At 39.7% G+C, this 23,255-nt stretch overlaps 2 protein-coding genes across 2 annotated transcripts in view; one reads left to right on the top strand and one right to left on the bottom strand.

Annotated features, from left to right (window-relative positions):
• Window positions 1–17,018, bottom strand: part of LOC118564010 — a 49,247-nt gene extending 32,229 nt beyond the window's left edge. Inside the window, exon 1 of the mRNA XM_036140700.1 lies at window positions 16,728–17,018. Within this exon, the coding sequence (XP_035996593.1) occupies window positions 16,728–16,749 (22 nt within the window). The 5' untranslated portion in view covers window positions 16,750–17,018. The remainder of the gene's footprint in view (window positions 1–16,727) is intronic.
• Window positions 17,019–19,294: 2,276 nt separating this feature from the next.
• The window catches only part of stoml2 (stomatin (EPB72)-like 2), an 11,563-nt gene continuing 7,602 nt past the window's right edge, over window positions 19,295–23,255 (top strand). Inside the window, exons 1-2 of the mRNA XM_012877514.3 lie at window positions 19,295–19,460; window positions 23,069–23,221. Coding sequence (XP_012732968.2) covers window positions 19,419–19,460; window positions 23,069–23,221 — 195 coding nt within the window. The 5' untranslated portion in view covers window positions 19,295–19,418. The remainder of the gene's footprint in view (window positions 19,461–23,068; window positions 23,222–23,255) is intronic.

Raw genomic sequence — 23,255 nt, 5'->3', positions numbered from 1 at the left:
GTACCTCAAGGCTCAATTCTGGGTCCACTTTTATTCTCCATTTATATAAATAATTTGTGCGTCAACTTGTCAAATGCTTTTTATCATTTTTATGCTGATGACTTAATAATGTACTGCAACTCTTCATCATTATCACAGGCACTACAGTATTTACAGTCTGCTTTTAATGTAGTTCAAACTCGGTTACAAACTTTGAAGTCAGTTTTGAATGTGGATAAGACTAAGGCAATGGTTTTCTCCCACTCTGCTAAACTACCAGAAATCCCTCTATTCCTTACCACTGCAGTAGGTGCACAAATTGAGTTTGTTAGTAATTATAAATATCTTGGTTTTATTCTAGATAATGAACTTTCTTTTAAAAATCATATAGCAAATCTATTACGAACATTGAAAATGAAGATTGGGTTTTATTATCGAAATGGACCGTGTTTCTCACTCAAAGCTAGAAGTAAATTGGTTGCAGCAACATTCCTGCCACTTCTGGATTATAGAGATGTTTTATATATGAATGCTTCAACCAAATGTCTGAAATATTTGAATACTGTTTATCATTGTGCTTTAAGGTTTATAACTGGGAGTAGACGTTTGACACATCATTGTGATTTGTATGCAAAAGCTGATTGGCCTCCTTTAAGTGTTCGGAGAAACAATCATTTGATGATCCTGATCTACAAATCTCTACTTGGACTAACACCAACTTACTTAAGCTCTCTTTTGCATAGATCTAGTAGTTCACATGCTTTACGCTCAAATGACTTTATCCTTCTACATGTTCCTCGTGTTCGAACTGATAAAGGAAAGAAAGCATTCAGTGTGTTGGCTCCTATAGCGTGGAATCAGCTCCAGTCTGAGCTCAAGATGTCAGAAACTATTTCATTGGACTTATTTCGAGCGGTTCTTAAAGATAGACAACAAGCTTGTATGAAACAGTGTCACTGCTTTTAAATAGTTTTTATTGTTTTATATTTGTGCATATGTATTAATTGGTTTTATTTTTGTAACCAGGTTGTAGTGTTTTTGCAGATTTCTGCCCAGGTCCCCCTTGAAAATGAGATCCAGATCTCAACGGGGTTTACCTGGTTAAATAAAGCAAATAAAAAAAAAAAAAAAAAAAAAAAAAACTTCTGTGGATTTTGTAGTTAAATGCTGTTGTAAACAAGTGGGATAAATGAAGGTAATTTTTTTTATATTCTGGGTTTCCTGAAATCGTTCAAAACCAAATAATTTACCACCTTGTAACCTGGGTCTATCTAAACTCCTGAATTTAAAGACGGCGATGAAAACATTTGTTTTTTTAGTCCTAACTACCTTTTAAAAAAGAAAAGTTTAATCTGATTTAATGTCAGTCAGGTGGGAAAAAATGCTTTTTTTAAAGGGTATGTAAATATCTGATTTCAGCTGTACTTTGCACCATTTGCATGAAAAATAAACACATTAGAAACAAGACAGAATTTTAGACCAACTGCTGTTAAACCAAAACGGCTGCAAATGCAATAATGCCAGGTCCGCCACAGATTTAAAAGCTTTTAAAAAGAGGTATTACAAAGACAACAAATGGCAACTCTGGATCCCACCAATGCTGTAAAGCTGCCAAATGGACTCTTACTAAGAACTGAAAATGTCGGATTGCACTTGCTTTTTTTTGCGGGTATCTCGTCTTTAAATGGGAACTGAATATGTTGTGTTTTTAGTGGTTTTGTTCCTGGGAATTAAGGCCATCACTTCCAAAACACCATAATCATGAAACATAAGCTGAGACAGCTGCATGACGAAACACAGCATCTGGTGAACAAACAGGGCAACAAAAAAAGAAGAAACACTTTTTATTTTGTTTATTTTTATCCAACCTGCCATCTTTACCTCCTGATGCATTCATACAACGCCGTTTATGGGATTGCGGAGAGCTTTGCTGGGGATTAATGGTGATTGCTAGGGCAGGGTTATGTGTTCGGGGCAGAGAATACTAAACCTCTGAGGTCCGACGTGCCAGATGGGCACGGAGAGGATCCCAGCGGCACAAATGAAGCTTTCATATTTTCATCCTCTGCTTTCTCTGTGTGCACAGTAAGAACAGCTAGAGGGGAAGCAGAGTTAGCACTTTCGTTTTTTGCTCCGTCTTCTCCAGCCCTCAGTTGGTCACGGCACATCGTGGCAGCAGAACCAGGTTCACACTGAGCCTGATTCTGGTTCTGCTGGAGGTTCTCCTCCCTGTTAAAGGGGAGTTTTCCTCTCCACTGTCGCTTCATGCATGTTCAGTATGAGGGATTGCTGCAAAGCCATCAACAATGCAGACGACTGTCCACTGTGGCTCTACGCTCTTTCAGGAGGAGTGAATGCTGCTTGGAGAGACTTGATGCAACCTGCTGGGTTTCCTTAGAGAGGAAACTTTCTCACCAACCTGAGTAATAAACGGAAATTAACTGGAGTCAGTCTATGTCTCAAGTGGAGGAGTTTTCAGTATCTTGGTGTCTAGTTCATGATAGGATGGACTGAGATATACAGGCAGGCGCTGCTCAGGTCTGTTGTGGAAAAGAAAGCTGAGCCACATCCTCCTGTTGAGTTCATCTACGTGTATGTCTGTCCAACGGAGCAACTACGCTGTTATTTTAATTCATGAGAACCATTCCACATTCATGACTTCTCTGAACGTCACCGTCAGCGGACAAGCTCTGCGTCTATTTTCTGCTCCGTCCCGTCGGACCCCAGTCAGCGAGAAAGAGGCCACTATTTTCTACTGAAATCCTTATAAAATGGTGAAGTGTGGGTTGAAATGTCTATTAACGCAAGCTGAAACACAATAAAATTATTTTAAATACAAAAACATATAAAAGGTGTTGGTGGCCAATGTACTCACACATACTTGATGGTAGGGCTGGGCGATAAATCGATTTAATCGATTAATTCGAGTTTACATTTTTTTTAGAATAAATTTTTGGAAAATCGGGATTTTATTTTTCCAAATCAATCATTGGGCTTCCGTGAACAGATCAGCACGCAATGCTGATTATATGTTTAGGAAAGTATATTGTCAAAATATTGTAAAAGGAAACTTTTTTTTTTTTTTTTTTTTTACCGTAATGCGAGGCATTTTAATTTACTCATTTACTTATTTTTTTAAACTTAGTTTGAAGTTACACAAGTGATGTGAAGCCTGCTCTTAAAAGCAAGTTTTTAAATTAATTACTTTCATTTCTTTTTATGAAAAGAAAAGGAGGAAAAAAGAAATCGATTAATCGGATTTGGTAAAATAAAATCGGAGACGCCAGGGAAGACCCAGCCCTCGCTGGAGGGACTGAATATCCCATCTCGGATAAGTGGATAATGGATGGAAATGGATTAAATTGTTTGATAACTAGTGTAAGAAAATATCTTAGGCAGTAAGGTATGTTTCCCCCCTGTTGCTGGGTAGAATAACACATGAAGGTTTATTGCAGGAAGGGGGTAGGTCAGAAAGAGAGTTCCTTTGTTCGAAACAGATTCCCCCTCCTCCTGAAAAAACATGGGAGGGAACTCAGCCTTTTAAAATGTGTTCAGACTTGTGAAAAAGACAGAATCCTGCATCGCCAAGCGCTATGAGGGCATCTAATGTTAATCATAATGGTAATGTAATACTCTGTCTCCATATTTGATTTCTAATAAATTAAATATGCATATTGCAATGTTTTTTTTATTTTAACCTTTATTTAACCAGGAAGTCCCTTGAGATTAAGATCTCTTTTTCGAGGGAGACCTGGCCAAGACGGCACACCAGTTAAAATACAAACAGAAGTACAACATAGATAAAGTCTCACATAGAGGAAAAGACAGGTCACATAGGGCAGTTACATTTTTCAATTACATGACATTTTAACATGGCTTTAAATTCATTCAATGGGATTAGATCCTTTAAATGGAGCAAGTTTTGTAAATTATTCCAAGTCCATGGAGCAAAGTAAGAGAAGGATTTCTTCCCCAGCTCAGTAAAAACCATTTACCTCTGATCAACGTATTCTTCATTTACTGCCAAATCTGGAACCGGGGTAAGATGGGCCTTCAGAGATATGCAGCAACAGGCCAGCTTTTAAAACTAACACTAGGATCAATTTGAATAAATGTACTGATGTCGTACCTTCAGACGACATCAAGAATGTTATTCTGGGACCACAATGAAATTTAGCAGATACTCTGCCTGCTTAGAAGGCACCCATAGTACACAGATGTCATTAAAAAAACTAGAAAACATAAAACACCTGTAGAAGAAAACTACGCAAATAGAAACGTAATCTGTAACATATAGAACCATCCTGACTAAAGGGCTAAAAATCTCCATCGTTGTCTTGAAGGATAAAAACAGGAGTACGTTTTCAGAGAAGAGCTGGTGGGAAAAGATGACTTCCGCCTTGTTGTGCTTCCTGACTTGTAAATGAGTGTGGAGCTTAATGGAGGAGTGGAAATGCTGTGAAATCGGTCACATTTTCTTTCTTTCTTTCTTTCCACTGAAGCAAATAAGCTGGAAGAGAAACATTATGCTCCAATTAGCCATGGTTCACTGAGTGCAATAAACCAGAGGGCCTACATGGTGGAAACAGATCTTTATCTATACGTGGCTGCTGCCTAAAAGCAACTATTACTCTACTAACCTAAAGCTTTATCTGCATCGCTCTATTTCTGCTAGATGGTCCCAAACTCCTGTTATTTCTCCCAAGTTATCAGATGCATCAATTTTACTGATAACAGATAATTTAAGAAATGGACATTTAAAACGGTGTGTTTTTGTAATTAAAAAGTTCTAATTTAAAAAAAAAAACTCCAACCCCCCTACAGGAAATGCAGATTAACATTCTGAGTTGTTAATGATTACAAGAACTTGCTTCCTTGGAGAAAGATCGTCTACCAATAATGTGAACAGGGAGGAAATGTCCTGCACTTCCTGGATATCAGTGCATCTGCACAGCAAGAATCGTGGCGTTGACCCTAAGAAAGGCGGTGCTGCACACACCAGCTAAAAGTTTCTCTAAAATCTCAAAGAGTTCCAGGTGAACAAGAGGTGAAGCTACCAGGGAGCCCTTTAAAGTAGTTTAGTCAGTTGGTTCAAATCCAAATACCGACGTGTGAAATGTTCAAATCATGGTGTGATATATATCCAGCGCTACTGGATATCTGCGCTTTAGACAGACAGAGAGAGACAGAGAGAAGGACAGAGCGTTAGAGACCCAGAGAGTGATGGAGAGAGAGCAGCAGATGGCTCAGGGATTACTCCTACAATCTCTAAGCGCTCCCTCGGTCGCACCCTGCCTCTCTCATAATTCCACAACTTGGTTGCCGGTTTCACTCAACTCCACCACCCCATCATCCTTTGCGATATCAATGCATCGTTGTCACATTTTCCCCTCATTCAAACATAAAAGCGAGAAGACCGCTAGCACTGACGCAGCTGCAGACTATATAGCTGCAGCGTGGTCTGTGTTTAGAACTGAGTCTGGATTCGTCAGCGATGGGAGATTCTGCAAGAAAAGAGGTCATAGTTTGGGCAGAGAGTGTGTGGGCCGCTCCAGAACTGGAGGACATTTGTGTCCCACCCATGATCCACGCACACAGATCACTACAGGCCTCCAAACGCGGGATTGTGTGCGTCTTCAAACGCACCGTGAGCATTCACATGCAAATGCCGGCATCGCGTGGCTCACAGATGACAAACGTGCTGCAAAAACCAGCCAGAGGCAGCAAAAGGCAAAAAAGCGTTGGAGTTTTTTTCCAAACCGTGTAAGTTGAGTAACACTGCTGAATGCAGATGTTTGCTAAACGAGTTAAAACATGCCAATATATCATGTTAAGCTAGCTAACAAGAAGACTAATGTTGCATCCCTTGCTAGTTAGTTCCTGTCAGGAATAAACCTGATAAATAAACTTGATGCGATCAACTTGGTTCCCTTAGATAGGACATTTTTTGACCAATCTGTATAATCTGATTGAATTTGACTTTGGAAAGAGCCTTGAGATGACATGTTTCATCAATTGGCGCTATATAAATAAAATTGAATTGAACCTCTGAACAGAACTGGTGCTCACTACGACTTTCCACATATAGAATAAGTAGAAGAGCAGCATCAGCATCAGGGAGGACACTTCTGATCAGGCTACTTCCCCTGAAGATGTTCGAGGGTTACTGTGTTAACTAAACCCGAGTTTGGCAGCTAAAACTTTACATTTCATTGGTATAGAGTTTAAAAGGGGACACACAAAATCCAGTTTTTTTTAGCCGTTAAATACATTTTGTGAGTGCAGAAAATTTTGTCTTTCCAGGTGCTGCATGAATACCTTTATGTTCTTTTTCAGATTTTTAAGCTGTTCCGTTTCTGTTTTCCATTACGTGTTTATTTTTTTATTTTTTTAATAATCACATTACAGTATTTGCTGCAGCGCTGCTAAACAAGGTCACGATGGTCCAGTTTACCAATGTCGTCTCCCAGCACCTCCAGAAATGGCCGAACGGGTTGAAGTGTAACGGTCTGCGAACTTTGAAATATATATATTTCAAAGCCAAATCTTCATTTTTTTTTACTTTTTGGTTATTTTCAGGTCTTAGCAGTCAGAAAAGCATTTTAGAATCAGCATTTTTTGCCAGGTATGCCGACTGTACTCTGGATAGTACAATGTTCACTATTTGCTTACTTATACAATAATACAACAAAACAATGCTGTAATAAAAGTCAGACACAGCCTGATAGAGAACACTTGAACACTATTATTACACATTATCGCCTCCATGAGCGGAGTGCAAAGGCTGCAGGAGTAAATATTATTTGCATTGTTCTTATTATGTGCATGTCGGAGGTGGAAGTGATGCACAGGTGCACATACACACACAAACACACATGTCCACAGTGTGATGAGAGCAGAGAATGACAATGCTGGAATAAGGGAGTATTATCTGTGGTGGATTTGGCATTTCACTGCCTGTTGTAGCATAAATGATCTTGTAATGTGACAAATTAACCTTGATTTGATTTGACGGTGCACCCGTGACATTGACGAGGAAGCCTGGCGTGGAATAACCAGCTGACCTTCACTGAGGAGAACTTGTTTGGGACGAATCACACCAGAGACTGAGCAACAGTGTCTGACCTCACCAGTGTTTTCTTAGAATAAAGGCTAAAAAGATTCCCAGAAACAAACTCCTTAACCTTGTGGAAAGACCAGAAGAGCCCAAAGTTAACAGCTGTAGGGTAGGCTGACATATTTAAGTTATGTATGAGAAGACGGATGAGCAAATAGCTTCGGCGAAATATAAGCAATCTTCTTTTTTATCTGAATATGCAAAAGTGCATAATTTTCTTTTCTGCCTTTCTAATAAGGTCATTTTCTTTTTCTTTAAATTAGCTTGTTATTAATCTTACTAATCTAGCGTGCAGATTAGTGTGTTTTTGCCTCTTTTACGCCAACGTGGGACAATAAAGTAATGCTCTTCTTTAATAGGACAGTTTTTAACTCCCTGGAAAGGTAAAATTCATGCATTCCATCAACAAGGCATGAGACTGAATGTAATTTTAGTAAGCAATCAGATCGGTTGGTTTATGAATATTTAAAGTTGCTAATATCTCCTAGGGCTGGACGGTAATTCCATAACAATATATTTCGACCGATAGATGTATATCAATGATAGAAAAAAGGGTCAATAAAAGTTCAATTTTTGTTCCTTTTGCATTCTACCCATGTAGATTATTATTACAGTCATCACATTCTCCCAACCAATCACAACGCAGACCCAGGAACCAAGCTCCGCCTCTTTAGAATTCAGAGAGCACGCGTTCTTTTTTTCTTTTTTAAAAACTTGCAGTTTTGGTAAAAAGTTGGTTGAATTTAAGGTTGAGTTTAAATTCAGTGTTTGTGTTCTTTATCTAAAAACAGGTAATTAAGCAACAGCATAAAATGGCCAGTTTGTTGATATTTATCGATATCGATCAATATGATTTCTATTTTATCGGTTTGCTTATCTTCTATATCGTTCTATATCGGCGGGGATGGCGGTGGATCACTTCCGGTTTCTAAAAACCATCTTTTCTCTGGACCTGAAACGGTCCTCGCTCCGTTCAGAAGATCTGTTTCCGACAGCAACTCAGGAGGTCCACCCTTCCACAGCGGCTGCTGGTCATCTCCTACCCTTCATCATTCAGTGTGTCCTGTGTGGCTTTGGCTCATCCTCAGAACAGGACAGGTCCAAAACTATGACGAACGACCATCGTCAGGGCTGACCTATCATCCACAGGTCTGGGGTCAGGAAAAGGGCAGCCAATATTTCTGCAGACCCCGCACATCCTGGACGCAAACCGTTTAGACATCCACCTTCAGGTGGCGCTAGAGAGCGACATCTACTAAAACCAGCCGCCACAGAGGCAGCGTCCTCCCCCTCTGATGAACACTGAACAGCCGGAGGATCCAGGTCCATGCCAGACTTATTAGCACCAATTCAACCATGTCTACCTCTTTTATAGAAACAAATTTACAAAAAAAAAAACAAAAAAAAAAAAAACAGGAAGTCGTCTACGTTAAGAGAGAAAAAACAACCTTAAACAGAGGAGGAGGCCTTAGGTTCCAACTCTCAAAAACTTACAACACAGCTATAGAATTAATACCAGCCAATCATCACCTTAACTCTCACCCTCATACGAGTGATCAAAACATTGTTCCTTTAACCCAAGCTGATAACGACTCCTCGTTACACAGGAGTGGACCAGTTTCAGTTCAATCTGCTGGCTTAATGGCTTTAACGACTGCCCATTACTAAGGGGTGGACCTGTTTCTGTTGAATTTGCATGTTATTTAAGACATCACAAGGCCTTTGTTTGCCAATGGTATAAAGCTTGGTACTACACATTACTCCAGACTTTTTGAATTGAGAAAGCTTCCTGGAGAGGAAGAGAAACGTCTTCAACTATGGAAAACAAGTCCAGTTGTTTTGTTTTTTTACTTTTTTTTCGAATGACCATGACCTGGATGACTGAGAATCTTCACCGGCATTTTTATTTTCCTTTTTGTGTATTAAAATGTCTTCATTGAGAGCAAAGCGGACACAAAGTCACATTCAGATTTAACTGCATGCACCGACATGCTGATTAAAGCCGACTCTGAGTCTTGACCTTTCCACTTCAGAAGGAGGTCGGACTGCATGGTTTGCTATCGCACCGTTTCCACTTCCCCCTCCTCCAGACTGGACAAAACAGGACGCCGCGTGCTGTAAAAACATAAATCCCAGGAGATAAACGTGTCGACATTGTCTGATTATGTAAATAAACCACAAACTGAAGAGAGCAATCAATTTCCACTCATGACACGGACGTTTTAAATGGGCAGAGTGACGAGCGTGACGCGTGCGCTCAACGTCATTCTTTTTATTTCAGCTTCCATGTTGTAGCAGCACTATAACACGAAGTGACCGCTCATTATAAACATCTCAGCTTTAGCTCAGGTCCACGGTTCATTTCCTTTTTAACGGAAGATGGTGCGCTGTGATCCAATTAGCAATGGCAAAAATAATGGAGCAAAAAGCAACATGAGAGACGGTGGTATGAGCGAAAATGGCACCTTTCTCTACAGTTTCACTGTAATGCTGTAAGAAATGAACAATAATTAAAACAATAGATGAACAACAGGTATCTGGTATCAACAGATGGCTATAAATGGTCACAGCTTCAAATCAGCCAAAATTGTCAGTGATAGTTATTATGTTTTAAAACCATTTTAATAAGAGAAAGGCCTTTCTTTTGTATAGAGCAAATATAACATATTGTAAAAAGTATTCACTCCCCTGCCTTCACTCACATATGAACCTTAGAGACATCCAGATAGATAGATAGATAGATAGATAGATAGATAGATAGATAGATAGATAGATAGATAGATAGATAGATAGATAGATAGATAGATAGATAGATAGATAGATAGATAGATAGATAGATAGATAGATAGATAGATAGATAGATAGATAGATAGATAGATAGATAGATAGATAGATAGATAGATAGATAGATAGATAGATAGATAGATAGATAGATAGATAGATAGATAGATAGATAGATAACCAACCCCTGCACCCTCGCAGCACAGAGACATGCCATTCTTAATCAATAGTGGTCTATTGAGCCATCCTTTGCAGCTACAACAGCTTGCATTCCTTCAGAAGCACATCCGTTAGGTCAGACACTGATGCTGGACGCTGATTCGTTCCTCCAGGGAACCCGCCTCCACTGCTCTGGAGTCCAGTGGCGCCGTGCTTTCCACCACTGCATCCACTACTTGGTGCACTTGGTGATGTCTGGCTTGCTCAGCCATGGACACCCCACCCATAGCGCTCTACGTTCTGTTCTTGAGCCGTTCTTCCACAGCGACGTAGATCCAAGAGCAGCAGCAAAATCTCGCTTGGTGGACACACAGAAGGTCACTTTCACACTCCTGATTTTCTGGAAGGTTTTACCACTCAAGTTTTAACCTGAAAAGTCTGAATTCCAGGTGATGAGTCCGTTAAGATAATTTAGCTGCCATTGTCCAGGTGAAATAGGTGAAGTATCCAGTGGGGTGGGATTAGTTTTATCATCCATTTTATCATTATCGAGGAGAACTGCTCAGTATATCGCCGTATTGATTTTAGGCCATATCGCCCAGCCCTAACACCAGTGGCAGATGATTGGGGAACATTTAGGAGCAGGGAAATTTCACGACTGGACTCGTTACACAGGAGCGACCCGTTCTTTAACAGATGTTTGGAGAAAACATCTGCAGGCCTGAACACACCTGTGGCCATGGGGGTGATGGGAGCACCTGATCTCTATTATTTGGCGTGGGGAGTGAATACTTTTAGGAAAATAGCGTAGCTCTACCCCTCGCCCACCTGTTGCTAAAAGAGGTGTAAGAAAATCTCGTGTAACTGGAGCTGGAGATGCTAAAACTCCAGAATATTTCAAAGTTTGCCACACCAAGCAGAGACTTCATCCAGCGTGACTAAATAATGCAGCATTTTGTAGTCGGCACCATGTTGAATCCATGTTTTCAGACTCATTTATTACTCCTCTAATTCTTCTCATATAACACATACACATTTTATCAAGTCTTTTCTTCTTGTTTAATTCTTTACCTGTGTTAGTGGAAATTTCTGGTATTTATTAATTGATATTAAATATCTACGTATTTGTCCGAATGTAAAAGTCACACAGGCTGTTTGTTCCAACATGGCTGTACGCTTTGATGCATCAGCGGAGATAACATTTTAATCCTTTAATTTACTGGTGGCTTCAAGGAACCCACACAAAACCTTACATTTTATTAACAATAGTTGTTGCATTTAATAGCTGAATATTTGCCTGTTTGGTTTATAGATTCCCTCAAATCAACATCATCAGGACACTAATAAGAACAGAAAATCAGTATTTGCTGGCCTGATATACAAGTTTCTATTCATACATTGAAGCTATTATTATTATTATTATTATTATTATTATTATTATTATACCCAGATTTAGCAGCAGTACTGATAGAGCTAGCTCCTCTGTTTCAAAAAAGAAGATTTTTTTCTTCATAAATTCTTATATATTTTTAGAATAAAGTTCCATCTGTTACTTTAAACTGTGTAACTTTGGCTTAATCCTGCCCTACCTGCTCACGCCTAGAGACACAGCAGACCTTTTTGAATGTTGCAGATATTAATACTGATGAAATTCATGAGTTTGAAAACGCATTTTTTCCTGTTTTCAAAATCATTTAAACGTGAGCTCATTTCTAAAAGAAATCCAAAGTTATAGAAGCATAGATGCGACCTGTGACACTTTTAGGAGGCAGTCAGCACTAATTAAGTTTCGTCTCATTCAAACTGAAATCAATAAAGGTGATTTTAAAGCTGCCAGGGACAGTGTAAGTAAATAAAAACACGTGTTTCAGACGCTGCAGCATCACAGGGAACATGTGACGCCAGCCATGCGTCCGCTTCCCCATATCCGCTATGAGCCCCCCCGTTCATGTCCACATGTGAGGGCAGCCCACTTATCTGTTAGAGAAGACATCACCATGGAGCCCGATCATCTCAGCTAGCAATAAATAAGCAACAATGTTAACTCAAGCCACGCGGGTATGAGTCACAGCGTCAGCTCGCTGTCCAATAACTGTTATCTATCAGCTACATAACCGCTTCAATTTCACTAATCAATACATGGACGGCCTGAACAGGTCCAGATTAGGTCCAATTGTCCCTTTGGAGTTTAAAGGGAACCGATCCGGCAGGTTTATTTGTGACTTTCTGCTGCCTGGAGTTTGATCTGTGTCCCAGTGTGGCGCGTCGATGACCGAGCTGCTTTTAAAGATTTCCGTTTCCTCCCTGAAACAGAAGCGACCCGGTACAAGCAGAGCCACTCTCAAACCGTAGCTTTGCCTCCTTTCATCCAGCTGGTTCAGTCCAGAACGCCTCCGGCTGGACAGAAGCTTTGATCGTTTTAAATTACTACAACTTTTTCTAATCATTGATTTGTTTGCCGCTATCACCCATTTTCTGAGATCTGGGGAGGACCACAGAGCCAGGCAGCGGCGCCACACAGGGCGGTACCAGAGGGGCACCGGCCGCTAGGACTGCACTATACATTACAAATATGACGTCATAACATTACACAACATATATAATGTAACAATGCTGCAAATGACTGACGGCAATGCAACATATTCAAAGTGTCATGAGCTTAGATGAGATTTTCAGCCTGTCGGATGGAGTCTTCCTGCTTTGGACGCTCACACCTGATTACAGTAACCAAGCTGGTAAAAGGTAACAGCTGTAAAGCAAAGGATCAATGATATAAAGGATTTATCCCAATTCTTTAATGAATATTATCACCATCCCAGGATTTTCTGCAGACCTAATGGCCACGCCTATAAATCTGCAGGCCCCTCCCACTCCAGAACGTCTCATCTGCATCACTTCCTGAATATGAATTTAAGACAGGACAAGACGGGCTTGCTGGTCATCTCTCCCATTCGCATGTTCATGCCATTGCAGTTTTGGTTGTTTTACTTTCTGTTTTATATTTGTTTGTTTTTTTGCACCTAGTGTTTGATTTGTGGGTCCGCTGGCCCTGACAGGGCAATAATAAATGAGAATATAGTGTAAACACTAACATTTATATGACTAAATTAAATAAAACATGATACTTGAGTATTTATAATTTATTTGTCCTCCAAAACTCTAAAAAAGACTTTATTCAAACTTATGGGACGTATAGAACCTGTGAATGAATTGTGGCGAAGATTTCCCAGGAAGCATAGCAACATTTGTTTATGTCTCTTTTGTCCCCGTTATAGCGAGCAACCTCCTAATAAATGATGATAATATCAAAAATACTACAGATGCACGATAAATATCAGCCAATGTTAGTCATGCATTAGCATCTCAATATCAGTCTTCTAAGTTTTATCTTGGAGGGGGTGGCCATGCATTGTTTGTTTGGTCAAGCAGAGCAGCGATATCAGCGGTGGGGTCGTTTCTGCATATGTTGAAATATTTACAATATAGATAACATCTGTAAATATCGGCCACAGCAGCAACAATATTATCAGATATCAAAATGTTCCTAATTTTCATATCGGTGCATCCCTGCCCAATATTATCTGTACCGCCGTATCGTATGCAGGAAGACAAAATAAGCAAGAATCTGACTTTTTAGATGCACTAAATAAGTCGCTGTGAGTTTGGTGCACACCAAATATTCCCTGAAACAATAGAACTCCTGCTGGTAATATGCTAGAATATAACATAAAATAATCAAATGACTAATCTTTGACTGAAACAGAAAAGGGAAAGTTGCACATATTGTCGTTCGGATCAATTATAGGGAATTATGAATTATGCAGAAACTACAACCGTCAGGCTGCAGGGGGCCAAAGGCTTCAGGTCATCACTCGCTTCCCACCTCCCGCTACCAGAAACCCCAGCTGGATCCTGACTGAGGGATAATTTAAAAGTAATCAGTTCCCCGGTCAAGAGCAGAGAATTCACAGAAGCTGAAAGAAGAGCTGCATCTGTCGTCATTCAGTGGTGACGTGGGAACACGGGCCATGGCGTTAACGCAGCTTCTGACTCAGAACGTTTGCTGGATTCTGCAAAGCTGGGCTTTAAAGAGTCTTCAAACCGTATTATGTGCAGTATGTGAAGAGACGTAATGCCAAAAGAGCTGGCAAACGCCGAGAATTTAAACAGGAAACTTAAATTTCTCTCATACACTCCTGGAAGAAAAAAAGAAATGGATTTTCCTCAGATACCATGAGGGGCTTTGCTTATTCAAGTCATTTTTATTGACAAAAGTCAATTTATCATAACGAGGCAGAAAAAGTAAAACTTTTCTTTTCTCCTTGTCAAGCTTTCAGACTTTTCCAGACTTGAATTTCCAGAATTATTTGTCCTTTCTTTGTCTAATGGTTAAAGTGTAAGGAAATTAAAACTTTACTATTGACTTTTGGTGAGGCTTTAAATAGAGAACCTGTAGAAACTGCAGGAGAGACGATGGATGGATGGATGGATGGATGGATGGATGGATGGATGGATGGATGGATCATTTTCTGTTTTTACAGAAATTCTAATAAATGATATCCATCTCATCAGTAAATTTCATACGCAGCAGGATTACAGCCACACACATTGGCTGCCAATCAAAACACAGGATCTTTTAGTACTTTCAGCAGCAACAACTGTGCACAGAATGACCAAAAACGTCTTTGTTTATATGGTAATAATGGGATGTCCCGCTGAAAACAGCAGAAGTACATATTCTTAAAGATGTTTGTGTCTTTGAGGATCTTCTGGATGATTCCGGCCAGCAGGCTTTGTGCTCACAGATCTGCAGCTGCTTGTTTTGGGCTTGCAGCGTATTTACTCCTCCCCTGTCAGAAGCTTTGGGTCAAATTGCCGAGACCTTTTTACAGAATTGGATCTTACATAATGTGCTTTGCTGATGTAAAGAATTGCAGAGCAGGATTCTCCCCACTTCATTATTTTTTCTTCTTGTTTAAAAAACTGCAGTTTTCATCAAGAACTGTTAAAGTCCCTCTATCATTTAGAAATCGAGTCAACTTTGGGAATATAGCAGTTTTTATACTGTAAAGGTTCCTTCTGGGGGATCCTAAAATGTTCCCAGGCCTGAAGGGCTGTGTAGTCCCTCCAGTGATCCACAGGTCTGCCCTGAGACCTCAAAAGGCAGGAGTCCAGGACCAGGAGACACAAACCTCCTAGACTGACACTTTGGGATGCAGAAGAACAGAACCTTCAGCATCTCATCTCATCTCAGTCAAAGACGCAGAGTTAGCCCGCTACACCACAGCAGGGACTAACTTTCTCACTTTCCTTTCTGACTGGATAAGTCATGGCTACGACTAATTAATAGATTTGTACACAGATTTATTTGAAAACAAAAAAACAGAGCCTTGTCGTCGTAAAAACAAAGAAACTCTATTAAGGTAATGAGCTTTCTTTGTCCACAGCCCCCGTTTAACTTTTAGTCAAATAAATCTGGGTACAAACGCATTAGTCCTGCTAAATATTAAAAGTCACATTATAACCCCTAAAAGTATTTATTGTTGTACTCACGGGTTATCCAATCAGAGTTAGCCTTCTTATAAAAGTCCTAAAGTGGAACCATTACGCTTATATTAGTTTTTATGCAATAATAATTATTTACATTGGGAAACAAAAACACAAATCATTAATCAAATCATTCACAAATCCTTGATTTAAAAAAAGGGTATATTATATGCAATTATTTTATGATATATTTTTATATTTCCTGGTCTTGAGCAGCATCATGAATTCACTGTTCTATGTCAGGCTTTATCCATCGGAGCCAGTAGGTGAAGCCAACACTGCTCTGGTCATTATAGTTAAATAAAAATGACTCGACATCAACAACTCAGCTGTTAAGGCAACGTATAAACGGCAAGAGAGGCAGATTTTATTATTTCATGGTGCACTGCAGCAAAGGAGCCATGAAATAAATAAATACATGCTTAATGTATAACAACTTTACATTTCTAACTATTTATTTTATTTGGAACATTAAAATCATCTACCTAATGAATTTTTATACATGTGAATTATTAGGGATTTTATGAGATTTTGGGGGAAATTATGATTCAATTTTGGCAATACTGGCACTCCATATTTTCACGGTACATTCAAAATACTGAAACTATATATAATTGGAACATAATGAAAACAAATTCCAGCAAATGTTTTACCATTATTTACCTGATTGTGATTAACTACTTATGTGAACTACATCACACAAAGAATAATAAAAAATAAATCATAATTACATTTAAATTATACCTTTTTTGCTGGATGGTGGCACTTTTGGCAACCCAGATTTCACAGTAAATACAAATAAATGAATGCTCAGATACTTTTCTAACTAATATGTGTTTTACGGTTGTTGTTTCATTGTGCATTTTATTAATGCCACATTTTTATTGTTATGGGGACAATATTTTATTCAGTAGGTATTCTTATTGCTTTTTTAAGTGGAAGTTCATTTCAAATTGCAACATCACAAATGTAAATATTTATTACACAAATACTTTTTTTTATTGGTTTCTGGTACTTTTGGTCCTTGATACCAACAGCAGGGACTACTTTTGAAGTCACTCCACTGAGAAACAACGTTTCTCCACCATCCGCCACACGAAACTCTGCCACTCATAGAAAGTAAATATAAAAAGCGCAAACGTACCTCTGACACACAGCAGCGACATGGCAAAGCGCTTCCAGCGACAAGCAGCAGGTAGTTTCACAGTTTCAAGCTCAGCAGAGATTTACTCTCAGTGGGGCAACATCATCAGGTCCGTTAAAACGCGCTCAGAGCTCCCAGGGAAGTCTTGTCGAAGCCCGCAGCTTTCCTGCTGCTCATACCGGACAGGACGTAAAGAGCAGCTGCTCCCCACGGAGTCCACGCCATTATTAAAACTCATCCCAGCTTTCCACTCCGACGGACAGCCCGAGAGAGCGCCTGAAAGAAGGAGGAGAAGACACCTGCTACTGGCGGCTGAGCTGGCCAATCAGAGCGAGGCGCTGCGGCTGAGGGGCGGGGCGTTCTGTAGGACTTCAGCCAATCGCTGACGCGAGTCACGGTGGAAGGAACAGGTGACGCGTTCCTAAGCTAACAATAAAACAATCCACACTAAAATGACTTTATTTTTAGTTAATTATCAGCTTTTGATCCAGTTTTGTATATTTTTTTGTCATGATTGTGTGTTTTACATAAGATAAAATGCTTTTTTTTTTATTGGTCTCAGAACTGAGTAATTGTTGTGCAGCAGAAGCAAAAGATACTGGAAACAGACAGTGACAAGTTTAACGTAAAACATAAAAATACAATAAGTATAATCTATAAATTGTATATACATCTGTAGCTCCCATAATTGTGCAGCAGAAATTAAAAGTAAAATGTGCAAATGCAGCAATGTGGTTGAGAGCAGTGACATTAATACTTAAAGTGAGTTACTGTACAAGATGATTACCTGACAGTCAAACTAATTAAATCAAAACAAAGTTTGAGGTAATTTAGGATTATTAAAATAATAATAACCCACCAAACATCAGAGCACTGAAAGATCGTTATTTTCATTAATTTCTTCAAATGCTGAATTTTTTTCATGCAGTAAGAAAACTATACCCAGTTGGAAAACCCAGACAGCAACGCCACGACTTCGTAAGCCTCTGATTGGTTTTCACAACCTTTTAGCTAAATGAAGGAGCAGCTGTGGATGTAATTTTTATGACACACCTCAAACATATTGTTCCCTTTCTTAAGATTCTCCCATAATGCAAAATCTTAAGAAATTAGACAAAATATGAGCATGATGACGGCTACGGTAGGAAAAAAGAGAGGGAATTCTGCAAGTTTTAGAACACGGGAGTACAGGAGTGGTGGCATCATGGTGTGGGTGGATTTTTGGCCTAATGGAGGACCGATGCCCTTCACAACATGGATTTCATTAGACAGAAAGAATATGATGTGGTAAAATTGAAGCAACATCTCAAGACAGAAAGTTAAAGTCTGGGGTTCCAATGGGTCTTCTAAATGCCTCAGCACACGGCCTAATTAGTGTATTATGGACAAAAGAGGCAGTGTTTCTGAGGAGCAATCACAAAGTCGTGCTCTCAGACCCGTAGAAAACACGTGGGAAGAGAAGTTAGGAGAAAGTAAACCAAACAAACAAAATCTACATTAAAAAAAATGTGTTTGTTATTCAGGCTTTTAGAAATGATGTTGGTTTACCTAACTGACCTAAAACAGGAAATGTTTAGTCTAGTTTTAGGTACATGTGCTTTTATTTATTTATTATTTTATGAAGTAAATAAAACATCTGCTTTCAGGTGTATTTGGGACCTTATCACCTTTTCTCACGCCAGGATCAACTGAATCTGAAGCAAAGAATCCATTATACGTTCCGCTGGGTTCTCTGTATAGATCAATAAGGAGCAACAAGTGGCAAGTAAGGTGCCCCAAACCTACTTAAACCCAGTTTAATAAATAACTACATATCAATTAATAATTACCAAAGAACACCACATAGAGAAATTATTCTGCTATCACATTTGTACCAAAACTAAATTAGAAAAAAAATCTGTTTTAATCAGACTTCAAAATTACAAACACATAGTGGTGTGTTTAATTATTTCTCTATAAAACATTCATAGCGCTGCAACAAACAAGCAAATATCATTAGAACCAGCAATGCATAAGATATTTTTTAGCAGTAATAAAAATCAGCCTGACAATGTCTTAGAGTTGTTGCATTATTATTATTTGTATTATAATAATGATTTCTCAAACATAATTTAAACTACCTGTTCACAATACATTTAATCTACTCATTCTAGGTGTTTCAAGATCTTACTTTTGCTTCTGAAAACACAGGAACAAGTTTACATATCATAATAGACACCATTTTAATGAAACTTCATGTATCAAATTGCTTCATTTGTTATTGAGTTTTCTTGGAATAAACTCATAATAATATCCAACAGGCAGCAGTAGCAATAAAAGCAGCCGTGGTCCCTTATATATATATATTTTTAAATTAAATAAAATTAACTTAAAACTTGAAACCTATATTGTGTTTTAAGCAGAGCCTTTCCTCGTCCATTAAGTTTAAATAGGCAGAAAACAATGATAGTTTCACAAACACACTTTCAAAAAACAACACAAAAACATTTTCATTTTTTTTTTTTTTTTTTTTTTTATTGAAGCGGAACTCTTCTCATTCAGCCTCTGTTTCTAGCGTCGGGGGGAGTATTTCCAGGGCTGCACCACTGATGTAACTCCCATTTCCTCTCGGACGGGGGTCACTCACATGAGCGCTGGCTCGGTGTTCCAGGCTGTAGCTACCTGCGCCGTGAATCTTCCAGAGAAAACACAATGCTGCGGACGCTGTGTCGGAGAGGCGGCGCCATTTTTCAGGTCAGTCCCGCGGTTATCGTTCGCTGGTGACGTCATCCGGCGCCCAGACGTCAGTTAGAATCCACGCCGAATGCAGGTGCGCGCTGCTGAGAGGTGGTTTTAAATTCACGGTGATGGCTGCAAGCCTTTCATTCATTTAAAGTAAAGCATTTAAATTATTTTATATTATTTTTATTTACAGTAATTTCAATCTGAAAAAAAGAAAGTAAGAGCGATTGAGTTGAAGGAGGACATCTTGTTCATTTCATAAATTAATATAACCAGCTGATTCGTTGACGTGGTGTGACGTAATGCAGGAGCACCCCCCATCCACACGGAAATCAGGTGTTCCAGTCATTTCTGTGACCACAGGTGTATAAAATCAAGCCTCTGGGTCAGTCGCCACACACCTCCAGACTTGTAAAGTATGTTTGGGTGGGCAGCAATCCTTCATACTGAGCATGCATGAGGCGACAGTGGAGAGGAAAACCTCCAGCAGAACCAGAACCAGGCTCAGTGTGAACGCTCATCTGCCTCCACCCACTGGGGCTTAGAGGAGACAGAGCAGAGACACAGAAAGCACAGAAGCTCACATTGACCCAGGAGTACTTTCTATGTTAGAGAAGACAGAGCAGAGACACAGAAAGCACAGAAGCTCACACTGACCCAGGAGTACTTTCTATGTCAGATGGTAATAGACATACAGTCACAGCCACGCTGTTACCTGAAGAAGACTGCAAGAAGCTGTAAATTGTCTTTTAGCGGTATATCGTGCTGAAATGTAACCTTCATATGGCCCAACCCCTACGTTGTTCATCTGGGAGACTCGTTTGCGCCCAAGCTGCAACTTCCTGTCTGATGTTTTGAGACTTTGCTTTGAAATTTTCTCAAAAAGCGTCTATTCCTCATGAGGCGACGTACTTTATATTGAGCACCAGTCCCTCACCTGGTCGATTCAGTCGTAGAACGGGTGGTTGATCAGTTTCTGGTGGTGTTAATGACCAACTGGACCATACAGAGGTGACACAGCCAGACCGACTCTTCAATGCGTGACATTGGCAGAAGGTTTGCAGCGTCTCTCAGCAGAGTCTCAGGAGCATAGAGGAGAGCCCAGGAGGCAGGCGGCTACTCTAGCAGAGCTGCACCGGGCCGTTGGAGGTCCTTAACCCATCAGCAGGACCGGTACCGGCTCCTCTGTGTAAAGAGGAACAGGATGAGTACTGCCAGAGCTCTGCAAAGTGACCTCTGGTGGACCACTGCCATGAACGTCTCTGACCAAACCACGAGAAACAGACTTGATGAGGCGGGCCTGAGGGCCCGGCGTCCTCTGGTGGGCCAGTCTGGTATTTGCCAAAGAACACTGGAGACGGGTTCAGCTCCGTTACCCTGATCTTTTCACCAATGGGGGCTGGTTCTCTCTTGGCTCATAGGGCAGAGGTTGAAGGATCTGGAGAAGCCGTGATGAACGCCATGCTGCCTGCAACCAGTGTCCGAAATTAACTTCCTGATTTATAGATGGAAGAATCAACCATCCAAGCATATTTTTTCCGGTTAAAATATTAATTCTGACTAGGGCTGAACGATTTTGTAAAATAATCTAATTGCGATTTTTTTTCTTAATATTGTGATTTAATGCGATTTTTTTTTTCCAGTTTAATTTATCATGTGTTTCAAAATATATACAAACAACAAATCAATTTGTTTCCTCGCCATGTGGATTAGTTGCTAAAAGACCCACAGCATCTAAACTCGGAGCAGTAATGATTGCGTTCTGACTACGATATATTTCAACCAAAATTGCAATTTTGACTTTTCTCTGCATTAACCACAAGCAACAAAAATGGCGTCTAAATAAAGATATTTGTAAACAAGGACTATTTAAAACAATAACTTTTAATGTTTCTATTTATCAGAATATTATTCAAGAGAACAGATTTTAATTTAATTGGACATCAATCCTTGTTGAACATAAAGTTCAACCAACAAGCAAGTCTATGTGTTAAACTGATTTACCTGTACTTAATGCTTTGTATGATTATACAAACTCTAAAACAAGTAATAAAATTAGATTATCTCACTGCTGCAACTGTCTTCCCTTCCATGTGGAGGCAACCCCACTTTAAACATTTTACTGACACCTAATGGACGTGTCTAATTCCCTAATTGTTACATGGGCAAAAATTGCAGACCTCTGCGATTTGGAAATTGCGTTATTTTAAATCACGATTATATTGAAAATGCGATTAATTGTTCAGCCCTAATTCTGACTCTAACTCCTCCACATAATGGAGCTACGTAATTAGCCTGAGCTAAACGCTAGCTGTTAGCATACGGATATGACGTAGCTGCTGTAGTTGTGTGAGTGTTTGTGTTCATTTGATGTCATACGAGGTCTGATGGTGGGTCAGCGTTGGTCCAGGGCCGGCGTGTCCAAAGTGCGGCCCGGGGGCCATGTGTGGCCCCTGTACAGATCCTGGCTGGCCCCACAACTGTATTTCAAGAATGATTTGGTCCACCAACACAGGTCGCTGATGCAGATGGAAGCTTTTAGATTTTAATTTGGGAAAACTGTGACAGAAAAGTTAAAATCCTACAATTTAAAATGTTAAGTACAACACAAAGTATTCATATTTTAATAAACCCACTTTTGACGTTCTCTTTAATTTCATAGTAACATCTATCCAATGACATTTAATTACTCAAATGCAGACTGTGGTGCATTAAAATCTGCTTTGAATTCAATTATTAAAATTGGCTGATTACAGCAAGTGTTTTTAAAGAACAACTGATCCAAATAATGTTCTTATATTGCTTAACATAAAAGAGTTCAGTTTTTTGCTGTTAAAGAGTCAAATTAAATCATTCAAAATAATTAGCAAACTGGATGATCATCTTTTAATACGACAAATGAGGAAAACCCCTTCCTTCACACATGGCCCGTTCCATGTCAGGAGATCCTGCAGGATTTATTTCCTCCAGTTTACATCTGATGCGTTTTCAAAATGTTCCTAATTTTTTTTTTATTTATTACGCTGTATATTTATTTTCATAAAAGTCAGCCGGCCCAAACCGCGCTTCAGAACCAAAACAAACGGTAAAGGCCATAATGCAAAGTTTACAGTTATTAAATTATGCGTTATAATCTGGATGTTTTTATGTTTGCTTCTATAGTTCAGTAAACTACTTAAACCAGAAAGAAAACCCGATACAGTGTTGATGTAGAAAGATTTATTTTGTTTTCTTACTCTCAAAATGTGAAATGAAATCAGGAAGGGCAGAGATGGATGGTGTGTGTAGGAGAAAGAGGACAGATATTAGTTAATGGACCTGGAGCCATGGAAACCAGAACTAAAGGGCAACAGCAAAGAAAGGGAGGGAGATATAAAAAAAATAATAAAGAAAATACACGATTATTCTGCCATTTACACAAAAACGTCGCCCCATTTAGACTAAATGCCGACTGGTTGGTCCATCACCGATGAATATTATAATCATTATTATAATTATAGTAAGATTGATCTACTGTAGAAGTCGTGTTTTACCAGAAACCGGCTTTTTTAAATCAGATTAATGTAACGTGGCGGGCTGTAACGTGTAAAAAGCTGCTTCCTCCCTCTGTGTGTCTGCAGCAGAGCCAGCGGGCGGCGCCGAGGCTTTGGGTCACGCCGGCTCAGCAGCGCTGGGCCTCCAGTCTGCCCATCAACACCGTGGTTCTGTTCGTGCCCCAGCAGGAGGCCTGGGTGGTGGAGAGGATGGGGCGCTACCACCGCATCCTGGAGCCCGTACGCCCCGCTCACTCCTCTCACCCCGCTCACT

Source organism: Fundulus heteroclitus, chromosome 8, assembly GCF_011125445.2.
Source record: "Fundulus heteroclitus isolate FHET01 chromosome 8, MU-UCD_Fhet_4.1, whole genome shotgun sequence".
Classification (NCBI taxonomy): domain Eukaryota; kingdom Metazoa; phylum Chordata; class Actinopteri; order Cyprinodontiformes; family Fundulidae; genus Fundulus; species Fundulus heteroclitus.
This window is presented reverse-complemented; position numbering and strand designations above follow the sequence as displayed.